The 21819-nt window shown below is 40.2% G+C and overlaps 1 protein-coding gene across 1 annotated transcript in view; it reads right to left on the bottom strand.

Moving 5' to 3' along the window:
• PTPN12 (protein tyrosine phosphatase non-receptor type 12) overlaps positions 1-21819 on the bottom strand; it is a 3019581-nt gene that overhangs the window by 2090605 nt on the left and 907157 nt on the right. The window contains exon 7 of the mRNA XM_044088562.1: positions 18129-18188. Within this exon, the coding sequence (XP_043944497.1) occupies positions 18129-18188 (60 nt within the window). The remainder of the gene's footprint in view (positions 1-18128; positions 18189-21819) is intronic.

Here is a 21819-nt window from a genome sequence, read left to right as displayed (position 1 = left end):
CTTATAAGAAAACGTATACTGTTAAATATCCTTGTACACACAGCGAGCTGTTCTGCATTGAACAGAAGAGGCTCCGCTTTGCGATTTTTGATTGAAAAAAAGATCACCGGATTGAGTGCTTTCATCCTCTGACCGGAGATTTCATCAGAATCTACACTATTTCATTTGAACCTTTCCTTCACAACAAAATATAGCAGAGTCTGGGTAAGCCTTTTCTAATAAAGCCTATGAAAGCACTCAATCCGGTGGTTTTCCAGTTTTACAATTAAAGTGGATTTTATTGTTGAATTCTTGGGTTGCTGCTATTTGTGTTCGACTAGACAAGAAAACCTTTTCGAAATTTCCTGACTGCTGGCAGTGTGTGTTTTGTACTAGTGGTTTTGGTCAACACTGGTCGCTCCATTTTGTACATTTATATAGTAATACATTACTTTTTTTAGTAACTAGTAACATAAATGTGAGTTACTTTTGCTTAAACCAGTGGCTCTCAACGTGGGTGATATAGCCTCCTAAAGAGTGATGCAACTTCCGAGGTCCCTATACAGTATAGATAGTAATCAAATGTTAGGAGCTAATAGACACTTTGAAGTGGCAATTCGGATAAAAAATTACAACATAATGTTGGCACAACTCATAGCATGTAACATTCATAATAGATCATTAGAATTAGTCTGCAGCAAAACTGACTTAATTTTTTTTTTTAGCACTGCAAGGAGGTGAAAACTAATGATGACCAGATTCCAGCCCTGCCTTAGTGCTGTGGGACTCTCACCCACTAAAACATCCCCTAACACTAGGACAATTCTAGCCTGAGATCATATCCTTACCTTGCAGTATAATAAATGGCATTGGTTCTTCATACCACCATCAGTTGGAATCAAACTCATCAGATGAACACCTGATGCCCCAACTCACTGCACCAAGCAGGACTCCAAGTGGATCTATGATCAACCAACTTTTGTCTTGACAATATTTTATGTTCTATTTAAAATTATTTTCAAGTTTTGATTTTTAGTTGCTGAAAATAGACAAAATGTGATGGGTTTTTATAGGTCTTGTGCTGCTGGCTGGTTTGGTTTAATTATTATCTGGGACTCTCTAGCTATAGAGACTAGTCGTCATCTTCTCCTTTCGGTTGTGCCCATTAGGGATCACCACAGTGGATCAGCAGTCTGCAGAACAAGTTGCACTGGAGTTTTACATTGTTGAATTGCCAGCCCAGTGCTCAACCTTCTTCAGAAGGCACATGCATGCACACACTCACACCTAAAGCCAATTTAGAATATCTAATCCACCTGCAGCATGTTTTGGGAATGTGGGAGGAAACCGGAGCACCCTGAGGAAACCCACTCGAACAGAGGGAGTGTAGATCATAGTGTGCGTGTTGTACTTTTAAAGCCACTACAGTTCATGGGCGCATGCATAGAAAGTACTGAGCACGTGCAAGCAGAGTATCACTTTGTGTAAGCAGCTGGAGTGAAAGCATGTATGTGTGTAGCAGTCAGTTAGCTAGTTCGTTTAAGTTTTATGTTCCAGTCATCCATCCTGATGTGTTTGTGTGTAATAAATATCTTAAACACCCAAGCCTCATCATTTTATTTGAATACACAAGACGAGTGACATGTTATCAGAACAGGATCCAACGTCAAAATTTCTTAAAACCATGAGGCGTATACAGTCAGAAATAAAGAGTGGCTCAAACGACTCGTAAACGGTTAGAAAATATTTCCAGGTTCTTAAACTCATTTAAATGATTTTTCCCTCAATGAATATAAAGCAAAACATGCCAAACCAATTACTGAATAAACAACATGTTCAAAATTGCGACATATTGAAAAGAGTACTTGAAATAATTATGAAAACTTTTGAAACAATATCCGAATCATATAAAATGTTCAAAAAAAGAGAAAACTATATTTTTTCACAATGTACTATTTTTTTGCATTAACTAAAGCTATCAAAGTATCTGAAGTGTGCAAAGTGTTGGCAGTGTGTGCAGTACTACAGTACAGTCTTTTCAAAGAGTACAGTTATTTCAAAGAGTCTGTTGTAGAACTGAATATAATTACAAGTACCTGGTGTGTGTTTGACACTAAACTTAAAAGGGCTATTCTTCTGTGACCTACTATACAAAGGCACAGTCAACTAATAGGGTGGTGAAAGCCAAACACACTCTGGCTAGACTTATAAATGCCCTAGGGCAGATAGCCTAGTATCAACCTATGAACTTACTTGGCATGGCAGAGGGATTTCACAGACCTAATCCACCTGTGTTTGATAATAATGTTGAAAACTGGAGAGTGTTTGAGCAATAATAAAATATTTTCATACAGGCTGCTTTTTCTGATAAAGACACACATACAAAAACATTTATTCTGCTCAATTTAGCTGGGTCAGAAGTCATTAAGAGAGAAGATTCATTTGTGCATGCACCTGCTCTTTATGTAGAAAAAGGGGACAGACTGCCATATTGTGATACAGGCTGAAACGCGGGAAGACTCTGAGTGCTTAAAATGTAAGTTTAGAGAAATGTGCAACTCTCAAATGAATATTACAGAGGAAAGGCACTATTTTTACACAAGAGATCAAAAGCCTGGTGAAACTTTTGCAGCATACATAACTGACTTGAGAAAAATCAAAAACGTGCAGATTTGATGATCTGAGAGATGAGTTGATAAAAGACAAGCTTGTGCATGGTATTAATGATGCAGTGAGAAAGATTTTGCTCTGAGACAGTGATTTAACTTTAAGCAAAACCACAGAGATTTGGCAGATATAAGATCTTATAAAAAAGTACACAAATATGCTTACGAATGATAAGAACATGCTTGCACAGCTTCTTCCAGCATGAATGTGGATACTATGCAGCACACTATGGCTGACATTTCGACTCATCAGAATCATAGTTATTTGGTGTCACCACCCACTGGATTGACTGTGATGCACTTCAAAGAAAGTCCGCTGCTTTGTCATGCTGCAGATTACAGGGGAGGCATACATATGATCTCATAACATCAACTCTTGGAGCATGCCCATCAAGTACAAGATAGACGAAAAGGTGTGTGCAACAATTACTGAAAATGGCAGCAATTTTGTAAAGGCTTTCACTGTCTTCTCGGAATGCGAGAGATCTGAGACTACAAGCATTCTGTCCCAAGATGAGGATGATGATGGTGAAGTGATTTACAACAGTGTGATAGCTGTGCTGAGTCAGTCAGGGCAAAGCTTTCACTGCCTCCCCATCGAAGATGTGCAGCACACACATCGAATCTAGTTGCCATACAAGATTCTGAATCTGCTTGTAATGATGCACAGTATAAAAAGATCACGCGAAGCACCATGGCCAAATGCTATGCTGCCTGGAAACAAGGCTAGTCACATCACCCAAGCTGCTGAGGTGGCTCGAAATAAGTGTGATATGGTATTGATTATTCCCAATGTGACACAATGGAATTCCACTTTCTGCGCGATGGAGAGAATTCACCTCATTGCAACTCAGGGTGAAGGCTTGCTGAATGAGCTATGTGAACAGACTGGAATTACCTTTGTTGCTGATTTTGTACAAGCAATGGAACCCCCTGGCAATTACTCTGAACATCCTGCAGTCAGAGCAGAAAAGCTTCATAGGAATCCTGATCCCCACCATTACGTGCCTGAAAAACAAGTTGTCTGAAGTCAGGCAGTCTGTGAAGCTTGTTCTGCCGCTAGTTGATGCTCTTCTTAAAAGCACTGAGCCTCGGTTCAATTACCTTCTGGAGCGTGAAGAGCTCATTCTGGCTAGCATAGTGCATTCACAGTTACGTTTGCAATGGATGGACAGTGAAGAGCAGAAACTAGGAGGCAAGGCTCTACTCTGATGCCATGCATAAACTGGATGAACCTGCACATGGATCATCTGAAGCTTTTGCATTAACTGCCAAAGACAGCTTCTTCAGCTTCAGACTGTCGACGCCAGCCAATGTCAGCATATTTTCTCAGATGGACATGTATCTGGCTGAACCTTCCAGATAAATATCTTCTCTCAACAGTTACTTTATAGTCAAGAAGATATTTGTGAACACTAATACAGCTCTGCCATCTAGGGCACCCATTGAATGCCTATTCAGTTTTGGTGGACAAGTGCTGACTGCAAGAAGAAATACACTCACTGACGAACACTTCAAAAAGTTGCTACTTCGAGCCAACAAAAATGTGCAGTCATTGTGAATAGTTATATAAAGTGATATTTTGGTTGACAGTGTTGTGTTAACCATCTTGTTAGACCTATATGACATTTTACTGTAAGCATTTTTGCATTGTCAGCATTAGTTTTAGCAGATTAGTCTAATGTACATTGCTGAAAATTTGATGGGTTGTAACTTGTTATGGGTCTTGTGTTGCTGGCTGTGCGTACTTTGGTTTAAGTATTAAATTGAGACTCTCTGACTATAAACTAGTCTGTGGGGCTTTGTAAACTGTAAAATGCTGTTCATCGGATCCCAATCAGATGACAGAAATTTAATTTGACTGAAACTCATTTGACTAAGACCATAAGACTGAAATTTCAAAATACTGAAAAATCACTTGACTGAAACCCATAATACTGAAATCATACAATGCTAAATTTCAACATACTGAATTGTAAAGTGGTCGATATAAAACCAGAATAGGTGGGGGGCTACGTCCCCCACACCCCCTATTCTAGTTTTATATCGTCCTCTTCTATCTGCCGAGGATACCCTAATGTCTGGCCAGTATACCAAAACCCTTAGATCTTCTAAGTGCCGTATCTCACATGTATGCTCCCTGGATTGGGAGTAGGGCATAAAGGTGACGTACAAATGGAATTACACAGAACTGAACTACCAAAGGAGGAAAATAACACACCCAAGGACAAAGGAGAACATACACATTCAGAAGGAAAAGGAAGCAAGAACCCCTTGGCCAGGGGAACAACAAAACACAGGAGCAAAAGATAAAAAAGAAAGGGAAGGCGGGAGGGACCGAATACTGCAACAGTGAAGAGAAGGACATCTACTGCTATGGTAATTTTACACAACTGAACTATGTTCTTCCATATCACTGTTGCAGTATTCTTCACTGAAGGGACAGTACAAGAGCTAAGAAGGCTGGGAGGAGGAAGGCACAGAAAAGCCCTCTACAAACCCTTGCAGAATAGCCTCAGCAAAACCTGCCCTGGTCCTGGAAAAAAACATCCAATTTAAAATGCTTAGTGAAATTATAAGCAGAGGACCAAGCAGCAGTTTCACGGACGGAATTGGTGTCCAAACCCTTGAAAAAAGGGATCAGAAGAGGCAACAGTCCTAGTATAATGTGACTTTACAGAGGAAGAAAGACATTTGCCATGAGATGCTTTGTGGTGACTGCCCCTGGCCAGATGAAAAAGAAGGGGAAACCACTACTGCCTAGGCCAAAAAGGAGTCGCTAATAACATTTCGGGAGTTCTGCTTGATCTTGTGCAGAACTCTTGGCTGCAGAGGAAGGGGAGGAAAGGCATACAGAAACATTCCCTTCAAAGGAAAAGACAGGGTGTTCACTAATGATTTGGTACTCTCGCACAGAATACAGGAAGTTGTCTTTTCAGAGGGTAAGCAAAAAGATCTATCTGAGGAATACCCCATTGATGGACTATGTCCAGAAACATATCACTGTGAAGCATCAATTTGTGAGCCTGTGGTCTGGCCCTACTCAGAGTCTGCCATTAGGTTGTGCTCTGAAGGAATGTAAACTACCTGAGGAGTCACTTGATAACAGATAACCAGATCCCAGGCCTGAAGAGCTAGTCTGCAAAGAAGATAAGACCTTGTGCCTCCCCACACACACTTGTTGATATACCAGATCACGGTGGTATTGTCCATGAAGATTTTCAGGGGACTGGAAAGAAAAAGGGGATGAAAAGCCTGTAGAGCCAGAAGCAGAGCCCTCATCTCTTTTATGCTGATATGGTCTGACCTCTAATGAAAAGGTTAGAGACCCCTGAACCTTCAGAGGGTCAAAAGAGGTACTCCATATAAGGTCTGAGGCATCTGACAACAGTTCTTGGAAAGGAACTGCAGCCTGAAAGGGGAGTCCCAGATTGAGAGAAATCTGTCAAATCCACAGCTGGAACTCATGTTTGAGACAAGGGAGGAGAGAAACAGTAAACTCCATAGGGTGGCAATGTTGAAGCTACACTGATTTGAAGTACCACTGTAGTTTCCTTATATGTCGTCTGGCAAGAGGAATCATGGGGATGGTTCAGGCCATAAAGCTCAGAACTTGAGAAATTCCCTGGCTGGGATAGATACCAGAGGAAGAAGAAACTGGAAGAAGGTTATCAATTACACTCATACCTCCCGATCCAACACCTAAACGTCTAGGGGGTAAACATTGATAACAACCTGAACTTTGAAACCCATATCAACAGTACCATAAAAACTGTCAACAGGAAACTAGGCTCCCTCTATAGGATAAAACCCTTTCTCTCCCGACTAGCCAGAACCACTATTGCCTATTCCCACCTTATCTCCACACTTCTTTATGCTTCTTCCATATATACTAACTTGTCAGAAAATAACCTTAACAAGCTAGCCAACGCTTACAATAGCATTGCCAGATTTGCTACTGTTTCCTCCTTTAGGACCCATCACTGCCATAATCTGAAACAATTAGCCTGGTTAGAGCTTCTGAATCAGATTCCCTTTAAACAACTCACCATTGTGCACAAAACCATTTTCCAACCTACCAATAACCCAATACTTGCTAGCCTCATTACCCAATATAAGAACCTTTCAACTTTACGCTCATCTAATAAACTACTTGTATCAACATGTAAATCTGATAACATGGTAGGAGATGCTCTGTTCTCAAATGCAGTTGGAAAGTATTGGAACCAACTCCCCCATGAACTTACATCACTGTCTTCATTTACACTTTTTAAACACAATCTGAAACTATCTTAAAACCCATTGGTTATGTCCCTGTACAAATCCAGACTAATCTCATACTATATCCCAAATACCTTCTATTAAGACCTAATAACTGCTCTATCTGTGTCTTTTTAGATTTCCTTCTAACAACAGAAGCAAAGGCTGCAGCTCTGGGAAATACATCAGCAGTGTCATCACTGCATTTGATAGAGTGACAAGCAATCTGGGAAGTGGTCCCTAGCAGGGAAATAGCTGAAGTTTTCCCTTTAGAATCAGAAAGATCACACACCACCGTAGCTGCCTAAGAAATGACAGCTACGACATAGCTGGTCAAATGGGTTTGATAATTGATAGCCCAAAAAGATAAGGTGGCAGCAGTGTATACCCTTCTCACCCAATCTCTCCACAGCGATACTATCCTTATTTGAAAGAGCTTAGAGGAAGGCAAACTTTTAGAGGGCTTTACTGAAACCACAGAAGGATCAGCAGGATACTTGAACAAAGGTTTACAGCCCTTCATCTGAGGAATCTGGTTCCTTTGCCCTCTTAACAGGAGTGGAAGACCAAGGAGGAGCAGGGACTGAAACCTCCTGTGGAGGCTACATGCCAACAAAGTACTGAGCAAGGTTTGGATAAAATCTTGCCGTTCAAGTTGAGGATCTTGACCAATTAGGTGACATGCTTCAACTTTTTTTCCTAAAGGGTGCATCTGCCCTAACAAACTTCAGTGGTTCAGACCTTTGGTGAGATTCAACAACATAATGGGTACCTCTTCCCTGACTAAGATTTGAAGAATCCCCCACGGCCCCTCAAAAGTAATCAGCTGTGGTTCTCCCTCAATGTCTGATGTAACATTTGTAAAGCCTCGGAGGATGTGGAAGAACTCTGATCCATGCCAGCCTCTGAAGGGGTCATGGTAGAGGAATCTGACGCAAGTGCTGGATGGTCTTCAGGGCTATCACTTGCTTCTAGAGAGATGTTCAGTAGAGGCTGGAGTAACAGAATTAGGCCTAGACGGCTTCTCCTTCTTAGAGTATGGCTGTCCCTCTGGGATGGGGATTTGGTCATAGCAGCCTGAGCCAACAATTTAAGATGCTGATATATAGACAAAGACAATAAGCAACTATGACAGACAGATTCATACCTCTCAAATGTACAGATTTTCGCAGAATGTCCAGATTTTTGCCTCACATTTTTGGTCTGTTCCTCATAAAATTTGTGGTTTTCTGGCAAATAATTGAAGATTGAAGTCACTAAATAATGGCAGACATTTGAGTTTCAGGCTTCATATCCTTCAGAAAATACATAAGAATACAAAACCTGTTACTCTATCAACATTCCGAGTTTGTAGTAGCAATATTTAAACTCATTCCTTTTTTTGGGCTTTTGTCCCCCCTTCTTTCTGGCTTTATCCAGATTTCTTGCATGGAGAGGTATGCAGACAGTACACTGCGTATTGTTGTGGGAAGCACCTAGGCTAAAAAAAGACACTGGCTGTAACAGTCTTTATGGGGAATCTGCCAACCACACTGACCTTTTCCCTTCTTGGATGACATGAACTCAAGTAAGCAAAGAAAAAAGAAAAATATATTAAAAAACAAAAAACAGCTTGGTAACCAGCGCAGACAAAGGGCATTCAGACTCATGTTCAACAAAGGTGTATAAACCGATGGCAAAGAAGTTCTGGGTAATTGCATCTGTATGTCCCTTTTATGCAATGTGAACATGTTTGACGTACTGCATCTATAAGATCTAAAGGCTTTAGTATGCTGGACAGACATTGGGCCATCCTTGGCAGGAGATCCTTTCAATGAAGGCTACTGAAACAATGATATGGAAGGAATTTGCTAATTACATCATTAGAAAAACATACCTGCAAGGAATTAGAACTCTATAAGCCACAGCGTTAAGTTTAGTGATGATACGTTGAGGTGCAAGTATTTCCCTTATTCACTGAAAGGAGAAAGCATCTGTCCTCCAGGCTAATTTATTTGAGTCCTCCTAGTTCCTGCTTAGTCAAGTCTGTCAACACACTGTCTTGTGACTGGATGTATGTGGTTATTAGTGACTCCTTTTTCTGGGTGGCAAGGTGCAAGCTCTCTGTGCCAAACTGCACAGTTGGCATGGCTCTGCCTTGTTATTTAAGTACCACATGACATTTGCGTGGTCTGTGAACACAGATATAACAGAAAACTTGAAGAGCTTGGATGAGGGACCCCTCATCTTCTTCAAGCTAATGTGTCCTTTATTAGTTTTGGCTGCCATCTACCCTGTACTCGGTGGGTCCACGTCCAAGCATCCAATACCTCATCTGAGGCATCTTTGTACATTTCCTGAACTGGGGTTGGAGGAGTGAAGGGGAGTTCCATATGGATTGTCATCTGGTCCTTCCACCATAACAGTTCTACTTCTGAGACAAGGTAACAGAGCAATCAGTGTGTCTAAAAGGTAAGAGTGCTGAGATCACACTGTTTTCAGGTACCACTAGATATTCCCCATATGCAGTTCAGATAGAGGGAGCATTGGGATAGTTGCTGCTGTGAATCCCAGAGCTCTTAGGATCTCCCTTGCTGAGCATTGGTTGAGGGATGCAAGGCTGTGCCAGCAGTCTGTAGGGCTCTGCATTTTTTCCTGAGGTAAGTAGGTCTGCATCTTTTTTGTATCCAGTTTGCAGCCCAGAAAAAAATAGGTCCTGAGTTGGCTGCAGAGAGGACTTCTTGTAGTTGACTGCAATCTCCTGTAACAGGAGGTTGAAGGTGAACTGAAGGTGCAGCAGAAGCATCTGTTGTGAAGTAGCATGGATCAAAAGATCATCTAAGTAGGGAACAATCTGGATTCCCTGGGTTCAACAGAAAGCAATCATTGGTGTCAGACACATTTTGAAAACTATTGAAGATCTCTAAAGACAAAGCAGTAAAACTGCAAAGCAAGATAATCCAGAACAAAAGCTGAAGAATCTCCTGCAACGGGGCAGAACTGGTATATGGAGGTAGAAAGGCATCTTTCAGATCTAGAGATACCATAAAAACCTGAAGTGGCACGAAAGGCAGTACTGTGTGTAGTGACAGCATTCCAAATGTTTAAGTGTTTAGTAAGGACAGGTCCACTATGAATCTCTGCTGCCCTTTTCTTGGTACTAGGAAGAATCTGGAGTAAAGCTCCTTCCCACAAATTCTTTGGTGACTTGTTCTATTGTGCCTTGTGCTTGTAATTCTTGTAGGATGGGCGTAAACAGATGTATCTGGTTGTGGGGAAGGGTAGGTATGCCATCTAATGGTGGAATTTCCATCCAATACATGACACAGCCCATTTTTATGATAGAAAGAACCAAATGGTCTGTGGTAATCTTCTCCCAGGTGGAGAAAAGACTGTCAAGCCTTTTTGAGAGGAGCAGAGCAAGGCAGGGCTGAGGGGAAGGGGGAATGAGTCCATAGATAGTCATAGAGATTTGTCCCCAAAGGGAGGCCTCCCGAAGGAGGAATTCCCGTTTTTTTCCCCCCTGGAAATCTCCTTCTGGCAGCCTTCCTGTGTTTCTATTTAAGTCTAAGATCCCTCCCGGCAAAACAGGTGGGTTTTGGTTGGATAATTCCCTTGGTACCTTGGTACAGAGATTAACAGAAGTTGTCTGCAGTCCCTTCATAGTTTTTCCCCCGTACGTGAAGGGTTTTGGAAAGGTTAGCTGCTTGTGGGCCAAATATCTCGTCTAAAAGATAATTCATCTCAATTTTGGTTTTAAAGTTTTTGGGCAAGGGTTGATTGTGCAATCATACAAATCTGCAGATGACAGAGCCAGTGGCAGCTGTGCTGGACGAGGCCTCTAAAGCATCACAACTACACTTAATGCTGTGTCTGGCTACTTGGGTAGCCTGACTAAGCAAGGACGGAATTTGCTGTTTAGGATCAGTATTCTGTGGATCCACCACAATATTGTGTAAGGAGTGGAGGACGGATATCAAATACTTGGTCATCAGGTTTGGTAATTAATATCCCTTAATGACAAAGTAAAAGAAGTATAAACCTTTTTTCCCCACTAATCCACAGACCTGCTGTCTCTGTCAGAAGGGAGGGTACTCACATTTAGAAGGAATTCTGAAGGTTTATCAGAAGAAAGAGACATTGCAGAGGAGCTCTGCTACAGGATTTTTAAACAAGAACTTAAGCTCACTAGAGACCTTGTAAAATCTGTCTTGTCTTTTAGGAGCAGGAGGCTGCGAGTCTGAGACAGCTGAAATTGATTTAAAAAGTGTCTAAGCCTCAAAAATCAATGGAACTGATGATGGAGCAGGAGTTCCCAATGCCAGCAGGTTGTAGTATCTTTATAGGACCTTTGTGATCTCCCTAGATTCCCACTCACAACTCATGTTTAAAATTCTCACTCTCCAAAAGAAGGTTCTTCCACAGAGGAGTTAGATGAAATAGAATCCTCATCATTATAAGGGACCTGTTCAAGAAAGTGGATTTGAGAGGAGTAGCAAGGAATGGTCAGAATCAGAAACCTACTCATCTTCAGAGAAAGATGAATCCACAACAATTTTCTGACAAGTGCAGGTGGAGGTTGGGAAGGAAAGGAAGCAGGCTTCAGGGTCACAATGGCCTTGAGCAGACGCTGAGAAAAGTCTACCCCATTCCTTCTCCTCAAAGGGCGAGGATGAGGAGAAGAAGCTACATGCTTAGTTTATGACCTCTCTTTTTTTTTTGCATGACATCAGCCTGTACCAAGAATGGTGGTTCAAATTCCTGATATACTTCCACATGTTTACCTAGGACTTCTTTCCTAATGAGTATCTGACTAATGACCTCTGGATGCTTTGAGATAATTTGTGGTTCACTTTTATCTGTGGATTTGTCTTTTGTGAGGGCCTCTGAAGCATTATCGGCCTCCAGTGGGGACTCAGTAGAAAGCATCTGAAGTAGAGGGGGGTGTTCTGTTGATTCGGAAACCTCAGTGGGCACACTGTAATCAGAGAGCTGACAGAGTCACTGGCTTAGACCTTGTAAGCTTTTTCTTAAGTAGTGAAAATAGGAAGTATATGTCATCTTGGAGTGGGCCAAGCATTTCAGATGTTAGGATGCAAAACCCACACAGTGAACTGCATCAACCTGCTTTATTACAGAACCACACAAATGAAAAATAATAAGCGCTTTCACCCTAAACATTAGGGCATCATCAGAGTACAAAGAATTAACAACTAGGCCATTCATATATATACGCATATAATTTCCCAATAACTTAATTAACTAATTAACATAATAATAAATTAAACAATGTCAATGTAGAGATATGTATAAAATCACTTGACACCAATAAAAAAAATATTAAAATACATATTTAAAATAATATATACATATATTATGGATACCAATAATATAAATTAAATACTTGTTGTATAAAATGTATATAGAAAATGTATAATATATTGTTGTTAAATATATAAAAAAAATACTATAACAATAAATAAATAAATATGTAAATAATAAATATGTGTTTAATAAATTATGAACTATACATAATAAAATACATTATAAAATAAAATATGGTCATATAAAATGTGACCTATATTTTAATATACTTGAAATAGATATGTTTTCATTGATGCCAGGTAACATACAAGCATTTAATCTTAATTGCCATAAACATTCCGTAGCCTCAAGCATAATCTTGTCATGACCACCTTTGTGCATATTATGTGGAATTCTGTCTATAACAAAAAATATAAATCTTTTAAAACTTGGACATCTAGTACTATGCATGTATAGAGAACTAGTGGTCTTGTGTTTCTTAATATCCCTAGCATGTTCAACTATGCGTTCCCTTAACTTCCTAATAGTCTTACCAACATAAAATGCCGGAAAAGTGGAGCAAGTAGCCAGATATATCACCATCTTTGTGTTGCAGTTACAGTAACCAGGGCATCGAATAGTCTTATTAAAACCCTGTATTGCTACATAAGGGCTATCATTAATGTATTTGCAGGTGTGACAAGTACCACATTTACTCATTTTTGATGTTTTATATAAATTCCTGTTACTGTTAGACTCATAGATGTCCTTTAAATTTCTGCCTCTACTAAAGGTTATTTTTGGCTGACTTCCCAACAACTTAGATAGCTCAGCATTATTTATAAAAGCACTTGTCCATGTCTCCTTTATAATATCAGCTAAATAATATGATGCATCGTTATATGGCAAAATGAAAGAATCACATCTCAGATGTTACGTTGCCAAAAAATGTGTTGAGAGAGGACAAACAGGACTGTAAAGTCTAAGGTACAAAATGTTGAGAAATGGAATAGGCCTTGTAGATGTGTTCCGCTCCTAAGCAAAAAAAGTACTGGTTATGGAAGTATTTATATGGGATTTGCATAACAAACTCACATTTACCCCCCTCCTAGTTGACATCTAATACAAACAAGGCATGACAGTCTTAAAAAGGTAAAGGAAGGTTGCCCAGCTGGGCACTTATCTGTTAGTTCACAGCACCAGTGCCAACGACTTAATGGCAGTCAGTTCAACAGATACCTGACCTGCATTCAGGCTGGCGGTGAGACAGTCTCAGGAATTATGCTTGTGCATCTGCCCATATATCCATATGCTAACAAGATGAGGTCAGATGCACGATCCTGGGAAGGTAAAACTTTGGTACCCCAGCCAGACATCAGCATTGTAACCCATTGATTAGGAACAGTGATTTCAGTCAGGACATCTCTTGTAATATCACAGATCCCGGCACCAGAATGACAACAGTGTGTAATCTTGTCTTTTGAGTCTTATTAAAGTGGAATCACTGTATTTGACAACATAATAAATAACTACTATGACATAACTTTTTACTTATGGAATTTGTGGAATTATAAAGTCTACTTTCTATTTCCTGGTGATATTTTACTGCATGCGATAATAGTGTTGATAAGTTGGTGAATATCCTCTTGAGGCCTAGTCCTCTTATTCCCAGGAGGCTTTGCTAGTGACTTTTAAACACCCTCTGCTTAAATCAGTTTAGTTGGGTTGTGATGAGATGCCAGTGGTAGTGTGTTATACTCATAGGGGTGCCTCCAGACTTCGTAGAAATTTGCACCCATCACAGACTGAATTATTTATGTCAAGAAGAAATGTGTTGTCTGTTTGCATATGCATTTCCTACACTGCTTGTGAGTACTAAATGCTACAAAGGCTAACAACAGAAGTGCTGAGAGCAGGTTTGATATTTTGTCCATTTGGGTCTAGGACTTAGTCTTGTCTAAGTGCTCACTATATAGTGTTCACAGCTTGGCTAACTGTAGGTTGTAGGAGAAGTAAGCTAAGTGAAGGCATGGCAAAGACCTATCCTTATATCATGAATCGAAATTCTGTTGTCAATGACTTTCATTGGTGTGAGCAACACACTGTGCAGTGAAAATTATTTCAAGAAAGAACCAAAGGACATATGGTTCTCAAACAATACAAACTGAAGAGAAGACAGGCAAGCATCAGTATTACCCAGAAATCTCACTCTTCCTGCATGATTACATTTGTAGGCACTGCATTCCTTGGAGGTAAATGAGACAGATGATTACAATCCATCTAGGTCATAGAAAACAGAAGGAAGGCAAGTCTAGTTAGAATTTACTGTTGCACTGAACCCTCCTTGAAAAGAGAAATACAGCAACTGGCACAGTTACAGGTCACCGAAGCACTGGTGAACAAGTGGCTTTAGTTAAAAAAAATTTTATATCTCTAAGTTCCAGTGTGATGTTCTAAATTGTGTGAGGTGGCACAGCACTTTTCATGAATTTCTCCTATTTTTTCCACTGTAGTGTGACCATAGAGTTGATATATGTAGTTTAGGGATGTGTGGGAATGGAGTCCCTCTCATGGAGTGAGAGTTTAAGGTTTTTGACTTAATCAGTTTTTAACATTCACAAAGGAGAGTGCTTTGATCACTCACAGGTAAACCACAGAAGCCATCATGACACCCACTACTAGGATCTGCCTGTTCTTCACTAAACAGAACAGTATACCACGACTATCCCCAGAAGACTTAAAACGGGTTAGTCAAGTTCTTTCCAACAATAGTAGGCTTTATAGACATGTGGACTGTTTCTCACATGCTCTGCAGCTAAAATGGATGGTGCCACTATGAGACTACATACAATATTCAAAATTATTAATCAAAGAAGGCTGTGGTTCAGTCTGACAGTGTGGTGCACAATGCATCACGAACTGTCTTGCAGTGCCTCTTTTCCTCGGTCTCCTTCCATTTTAAATATCCAAACTGCAAAAAAAATAAAAAAACTGGCACCCAACAATATCTTGCAAATGGTTTATCACGAAATGGCTGAGATTAATTATATAATGCGTTTATGAGGTCGACTCACATGTGCAATGTCATGCATATTAATTAGGTCAACATGTCAGAAAAACAACATCTGAATGTGAATTTGGTGTTTCTCTACATGGTTTTTCACCTGCTTGCCTTTTCAGCAATACAAACTTACGCAGTTCAGTACTGCACAATGCTGCAACTCACGTATTTGCAGGGGGGCAAGCCCCCCACACCCCCTGCAAACTTTATATTCCAACTCAGAGATAGCACTACAGTGAGGAAAAGGATTAATTTCCCCATCTGCACTGTACCACGATCTCTATTCATTACATCAACCATGTATTTGCAAATGTACACTGGCATTCACTGAATAGGACACTCGGAGATTTGGAGGTCGGCAATATGGGACTCAGCCAAACTACATTTGACATTCCTGTTTTTGTCAAGCCTTCAGTTCCCCATTTTAAAGGTAAAACCTTTGAAAATATATCATATTTACTATCTAACTACCCCTACTAATTCTGTACAACCTGCGAGTATTTCTTTTATTGCACTCAGGCTGTGTCTGCAAATGCTCACTCCTTATCCGTGCATTATCCTGGTAAACATATTAAAATAAAATAAAATAACTGAGCCTGGAACAGCTCTATTTTGAAGCTTTTTACAATTCAACCTGTCCATCTTTTTTACTTTTTTTTTAACCAAATGTATTTAAGCAGGTACTTCCTATCACTCAGCATTTTAGTTAGTTGTATTACATTGTAAGCCTTCAAAAGTATAATTTTGTCTGTTAAATTATTCATTGTTACTCATTTCCCATCAATGCTGTTTCTTCTTCTATTATAGGATATTAGTTAAGGGGGTCTGCCTTTTCATAAAAATGGCAGGAGCTGTGTCATTAGCTAGACTCAATCCTGCTTCAGATTCTTGTCAAAAATGGTCTCAACTACGAATCTCATTTTTCAAGCATGGTTTGCTGATGAGCAAACACTTGGGTCTGACATTTTAAGGTTCTAATAGCCATGGTAACTGATATGTGCACCTTATTCTGAAATCTGTTGAGTATTCTTGTCTCCTTGTCATTGGAAATGGGACTCCTGCATGGAACCATTTAGGATCCCTTGCTGGAATACAAGGACAGCACTGCTGAATCAGCAGAAGTGTTTTTATACAAGAACTTAGGCAAACCCCTGCCCCTGTAGAAATATTTGTACTAAGAGCAGGGATAGAGAATCTGGCTTCAAAGAAGCACTAATAAATGCATCCTTATGGACGTCCATGACTGGACGGACAAGTATCCAGGGCCGAAGCAGGTCACTGTAATCACTCTATCATATCTTGGCCTCGGAGTACTCCTTGGACTCCCTTTGGGACTCTTCCTTCATCTTATGAAGGGTGTTCCCCAACAAGAAATCCTCAAGAGATGAGCAAGAGTATATGGTGCCTTCAGAGTTTGATTCACAAAAAGGGACAGAAGGAATCTGGCCCGCATAAGTCAGTTCATCTGTCTCAGAGTCTAGAGTGTTAGTATTTTCTAGTGGAGATTATACACAAATCTGTTTCTCAAAGATGCCTTTGGCATCTGAAGGATTTCCAAAGTTGGCTGTTTTGATTAGAGAAAAGTCAAGAAATGCGGAGTCATTTGGAATAATTTCTAGTAAGAAGCCTGGGAGGAAGAAGGAAATGAAGCTGCACTTGATAGAGTGGGACAACAAGATGGCAGGTACTGGCAGGAGACACCACCTTGGAGGCCTTGGTTCATCAGTGGGTGACCAAATGGAGAGACTATTTTAGGGAACATTCTTGTGAACAGATATTGAGGACTTTCTGCCTTCATCCTCTCTAATCATGATGCATTTGTTGGGTGTTGGGGCTCTTGGAGGGCAATGGCAGCAAGCAACATATCTGTTTCTTCAGTCTGGAAGGAAATAAAAGTAGCTGCAAAAGTGGGAGCTTATAGAGCAGTTGAAACATAGGTCTTGGCAAAAACAGACTCTGAAGATGAGGCTAAAAGGTGTCTTACCATGCTCATCATTGTCAGACCTAGAGAAACTGATTATGTCCAATGGACTGTCCTCAGTACTCTATTGTGCATGCCCATGGCATTTGTCAGAATGCTTGTGCTTCAAGGGTTGGTTTCAAGGATTTTAATACCACCACAGCACTGTACAGCCAGACAGGTGATAGCGTGTTAGTTGCAACTAACTCCCAAAGAAACTTGATTTTCTTTTGATTGCCTTCTTGGTGAAACTGGCATAATGCAGACAAGTTTCCATGTCATGCTCTGGATGAGACAAAAAGATAGTGGAAGTCTTTGAGAAAAATGTTTTGGCAGTCAATACAATTATTACTTTTTACAAAAACAATTTCTGTATCAGAGTCACTATTAGACATTCAGAAAGATAATGCCGATGCAAACTACAAGACAAAATAATTTCCCTCTGGGGTACTATCTGTTCTCTGTAAACAGGCTAAGCAACAGACTGAGGATACTGAAAGGCAAGTAATCATACTAACCTATGAGGAAAGAAAATCTGAAAGCGGAATCAGTCAATGCTCGTCTTAAGCCACCATTGTCCAATGGGAGGGAGTCAGCCATAGCTAGTTCAGGCAGGGCAGCTTGGTAAGTCTGGCTGATCACTGGTTACATGCATACAGGATATCCCACAGATCAGTATTGCAACAGTCAGCAGTGTAGTGAGCATCCACTGCTAAGCACACCACCACAAACTACTCTAAGCCCCTTAAGTGCATTTTCTTCCTATACGTTGGACACATTTTGCAGTCGTCTAAAACAGTTAAATTCCATCAAGCAATATACTCAAAATAAAAAAAATAGTTTAACACTGTGTTACAATGGTTTACTCATAACATTACAGTTACATCTAAAGCAAAAGAATCATATTGCAAACACTTACATTCTGGAATGTGACAGAGAGCGTCCTAATAAAGTAGTCTGTTCGTGGTTGTTCAGCCACCTATTTAAAGTTAATGAAAGGGAGAACAGAAAGTTCAAATTACTAAGGGAAATGGAATTCAGATATACAGTGTTTCCTTCTACCAGCTCAAACACATAGCAAAATTAGCTGAAATGGGTAAAGTGCAGCATTAATCAGGGAAATGGCATATGTGACAACTAGCAAAACAAGTGAACTCCAGGCAATAATAACTCTAGTTATCTCTGTTTTAACAGTAAGGAAAAGAAATAGAATTTCCCTCACACAGGAAAAAAACAAAGTAAAGCTACTCAAGTAAGTAACCCTTCATCAATATCACGGATTGTTACTTAGACTTCCAGCTAAAAAGAGGGTTCTTGTTAGATGACCGAAGACGCATTCTTTTGACTGCGTCTTGGTCGAACTCGAAAAAATGAAAAGGCAAAATGCCGAAGCAGCATATAAGCAAATTCTTTCCCTGGGAAAGAAATTGCTTGGCCGCGTCCGTTACTTTGCCATTTTCGTCACTGTAGTGCGATCTCGGAGTTGGTATATTTAAAGTAGGGGGGGGCAAAGCCCCCCCACTTTATGTTATGCTTTAAGGGGGGGTGTTGTTTTTTTTGGAACAGCGACTTTTTTCCCTTGGAAAAAAAATCACTGCTCTAAGCATTTGAGTTTGTAAGCTTCCGCTTACATGAGGTTGATAAATCGTTTGCTTTTCTAAGCATTCAATGATTTAATACAGACCCTAAAAAGACAGGTACTAAGTAGCAGTTTCAGGATGGCATAAAATATCGCTTCTTCCTCCAGTACACTTCACAGTGTCAGAGGTTAACTAAATAAAAGCAAATGAAAACAAGTTCTTAGCATTTCACTACAAATGTAATATATAGTTCACACAAAGGAAGGCAAATGATGCAAAGCAAAAAGCACAGTTGTATAAGTTGAACTTACCATAACAGCAGATGTTTGAATGATCATTGCTGCAAGTAGCCTTAGCTATATAGGTTATATACTGCATAGAAGACAACAGCTGGCCAGCTGTAAAAGCTTCAGGGCACCCTCGACATGCCCAACTGTCATGCAGCTCAAGCTGAGTTAACTAAAAGACAAGTCTGGGTGCAAAGCCCTTCTTCACAGCTTCCTGTCAGCAGAGTGAGGGAGACTGAACCCAGAAAGGGCAATGCTAGGAACAATAAAAAAATAAATGTGGACACCCTGGCATAAACACACATCAAGAAACAAGGGGGATGGAGTGGCTACTGCAGCAATGATCATTCAAACGTCTACGGTTAGGGCAAGTTCAACTTGCACAACTGTATTATATCCATCATATTGATCACTGCTACAGTAGCCTTAGTTATATGGGTAGACTACCATAGCTAACTACATTTGGGAGGCAGAAGGAGGAGAAGAAGAGTCTAGGAGCCCTTGGAGAATGGTCCTAGCAATGCTTGATCTGGACCTAGAGAAGGAATCAAGCTTATAGTGCTTTGAAAAAGCATGCACACATGGCCAAGTGACAGTCTCTAGAATATGTCTAAAATCCAATCCTTTCCAAAAAGCCACAGATGAAGCCAAGGCCTTGGTAAAGTGTGCCTTGACCCTGCCTGGAACAGTTTTGCTATGGTGAGTATAATAAAAGATAATAACCTTTGGCAATCATTTTGAAATAGTCTGTTTTGAAAGAGGTTGGCCCTTCTTTTTCACAAGAAATATACTGATCCGAAGATCTGAAAGATTCAGTTCTGTCAAGATAGTATCCTAGTTGTCTGTGGGCATCCAAGGTATGGGAGTATCCCCTCTCCCCTCATTTTTAGGTTCAAGAAATAAAATGGGGAAATGTATAGTTTAGCTTAAAGGAAACTATGACACCACTTTAGGTATGAAAGGATTAGTTCTCAAAGAAATCTTGTCTCTGAAAAATGAGATACGCACTGACTCATCATAAAAGCTTGCAACACATATACCCTTCTTGCAGAGGTCAGAGCAATCAGTAAAACTGTTTTCCATGTTAAGAACCTCAAGTCAGCTAGATTAGCTGGTTCAAACGGAGGAAGTGTTAGCTTCTCTAATACAAAATTAAGATCCAAAGGAGGGACCACTTTTTTTTTTTTTTTGGAGGCCTCTTATGTAAAACCCATTTCGAAAACATGATACTGCACTGAAAGAGGATGATTCATGGGCAGATATGCTGAAATGACCAATACATGAACCTTGTCAGAGGAATAAGAAAGGCCATAGTGTAGTAACTCACACAACCAGAGAACAACTAGTCCTGAGTGGGTGATGGTTATGTTTTTGGCACCAACTACAAAAACTTTTCCATTTGCTAGTACATGGTTTTCTAGTAGCAGATTTACTTGCCTCCATTTGTACCTGCTGCACATCCTCAGTAAACAGGTGCCTAAAAGGAATTAAGACCCTGTCACCCAGGCAGTCAATTGAAAATGATTGCTGTTAGCGTGCATCAAACATCTCCTTTCTTGTGAGAGTAGATCCAGTCTGTGAGGAATCACCACAGTGATCTTGGGGGATTCTTTCTGAATCTTCAGAAGTATAGTGGATATTAGTGGAAAGTGTAGAAAAACATACAGGAACATTCCTGTCCAAAGGGAAAAAAGTTATCGGTCTCCCAAGACCTTCTTGTATGGAGTCCTAGAACAGAATCTTGCCAGTTGATTGTTTAGAGTGGAGGTAAAGCTGTCTATCGGAGGAACTCCCCAGTCCCCCATAGATGTATCAAATCTTCGAAGACCCCAGATTCAATTTCCAATTGTGAGGTCTGCCTTGGTCCCACTCACGTTGTCTGCCACACAGTTTTTCTCTTGACGAAATATACGATGCCTGTAAAGTGAGACTGTGCTGTAAAGCTATATCCCATCCTAACATGGCTAGTCTGCAAAGGGGGTAGCATCTGGTTCCCCTCTTGATGGTTTTTATACCATATTACTGTGGTATGGTCTGTAACTACTTGAAGATGTTCTGGAGACCACAGATGACTCGAGAGAGCCTTACAAGAGCTATAATCTATTTTATGTTTTTGTGTTTTGATCTGTTTAGACTCAGAAATATTGTGCTTTTATTGCCCTTGACACTGCTCCTCAAGCAAAGTCTGAGGCATCTGTAGAAACTGACTGTTTTGACAAGTCCCCTTATATAGTCTTTCTGACTTGTTTGACTGTGCTTTGTTTGGGGGGGGGGGGCTGCATTCTTTTTGGAACCTCACTCCCATTGCTTTTTAAATATCTGCTTACCAGCATTCTGCTGTGACTGCTGATTATTATGTTGTTTCTTGCCAAAATTGAAAGAAAGAGCAAAACATCCCTTTGAGAATTTAGAGGAGGAGGGCTGGAAAATCTGACAGATTCCCTGAATCAGCTTACTTCTCTTATCACACTTTTTGATAACCACTGCAGCAGAGATTCCAGTTCAACAACTAAATCTCTATCAAAATGAGACTTCAGAATTTAATTTTTTTTTACATCTTCTGTGACATTCTGAGAATGCAGCCAAGCAAATCTCCTCAAAATTGTACCAGTAGCAAAAGCCCTGGAAGCAGTATCTACAGATGCAAACACATTTCAGATAATGAGTAGTGACTTAATAAATAGAAAAAGCTAAACTATACAGAGTATATTTTGTTCCTCACAAGAGAAAACTGCAGCCAAAA

The sequence above is a fragment of the Protopterus annectens genome, chromosome 11.part0 (assembly GCF_019279795.1).
Source record: "Protopterus annectens isolate FY-2018-M chromosome 11.part0, PAN1.0, whole genome shotgun sequence".
Lineage (NCBI taxonomy): Eukaryota > Metazoa > Chordata > Ceratodontiformes > Protopteridae > Protopterus > Protopterus annectens.
This window is presented reverse-complemented; position numbering and strand designations above follow the sequence as displayed.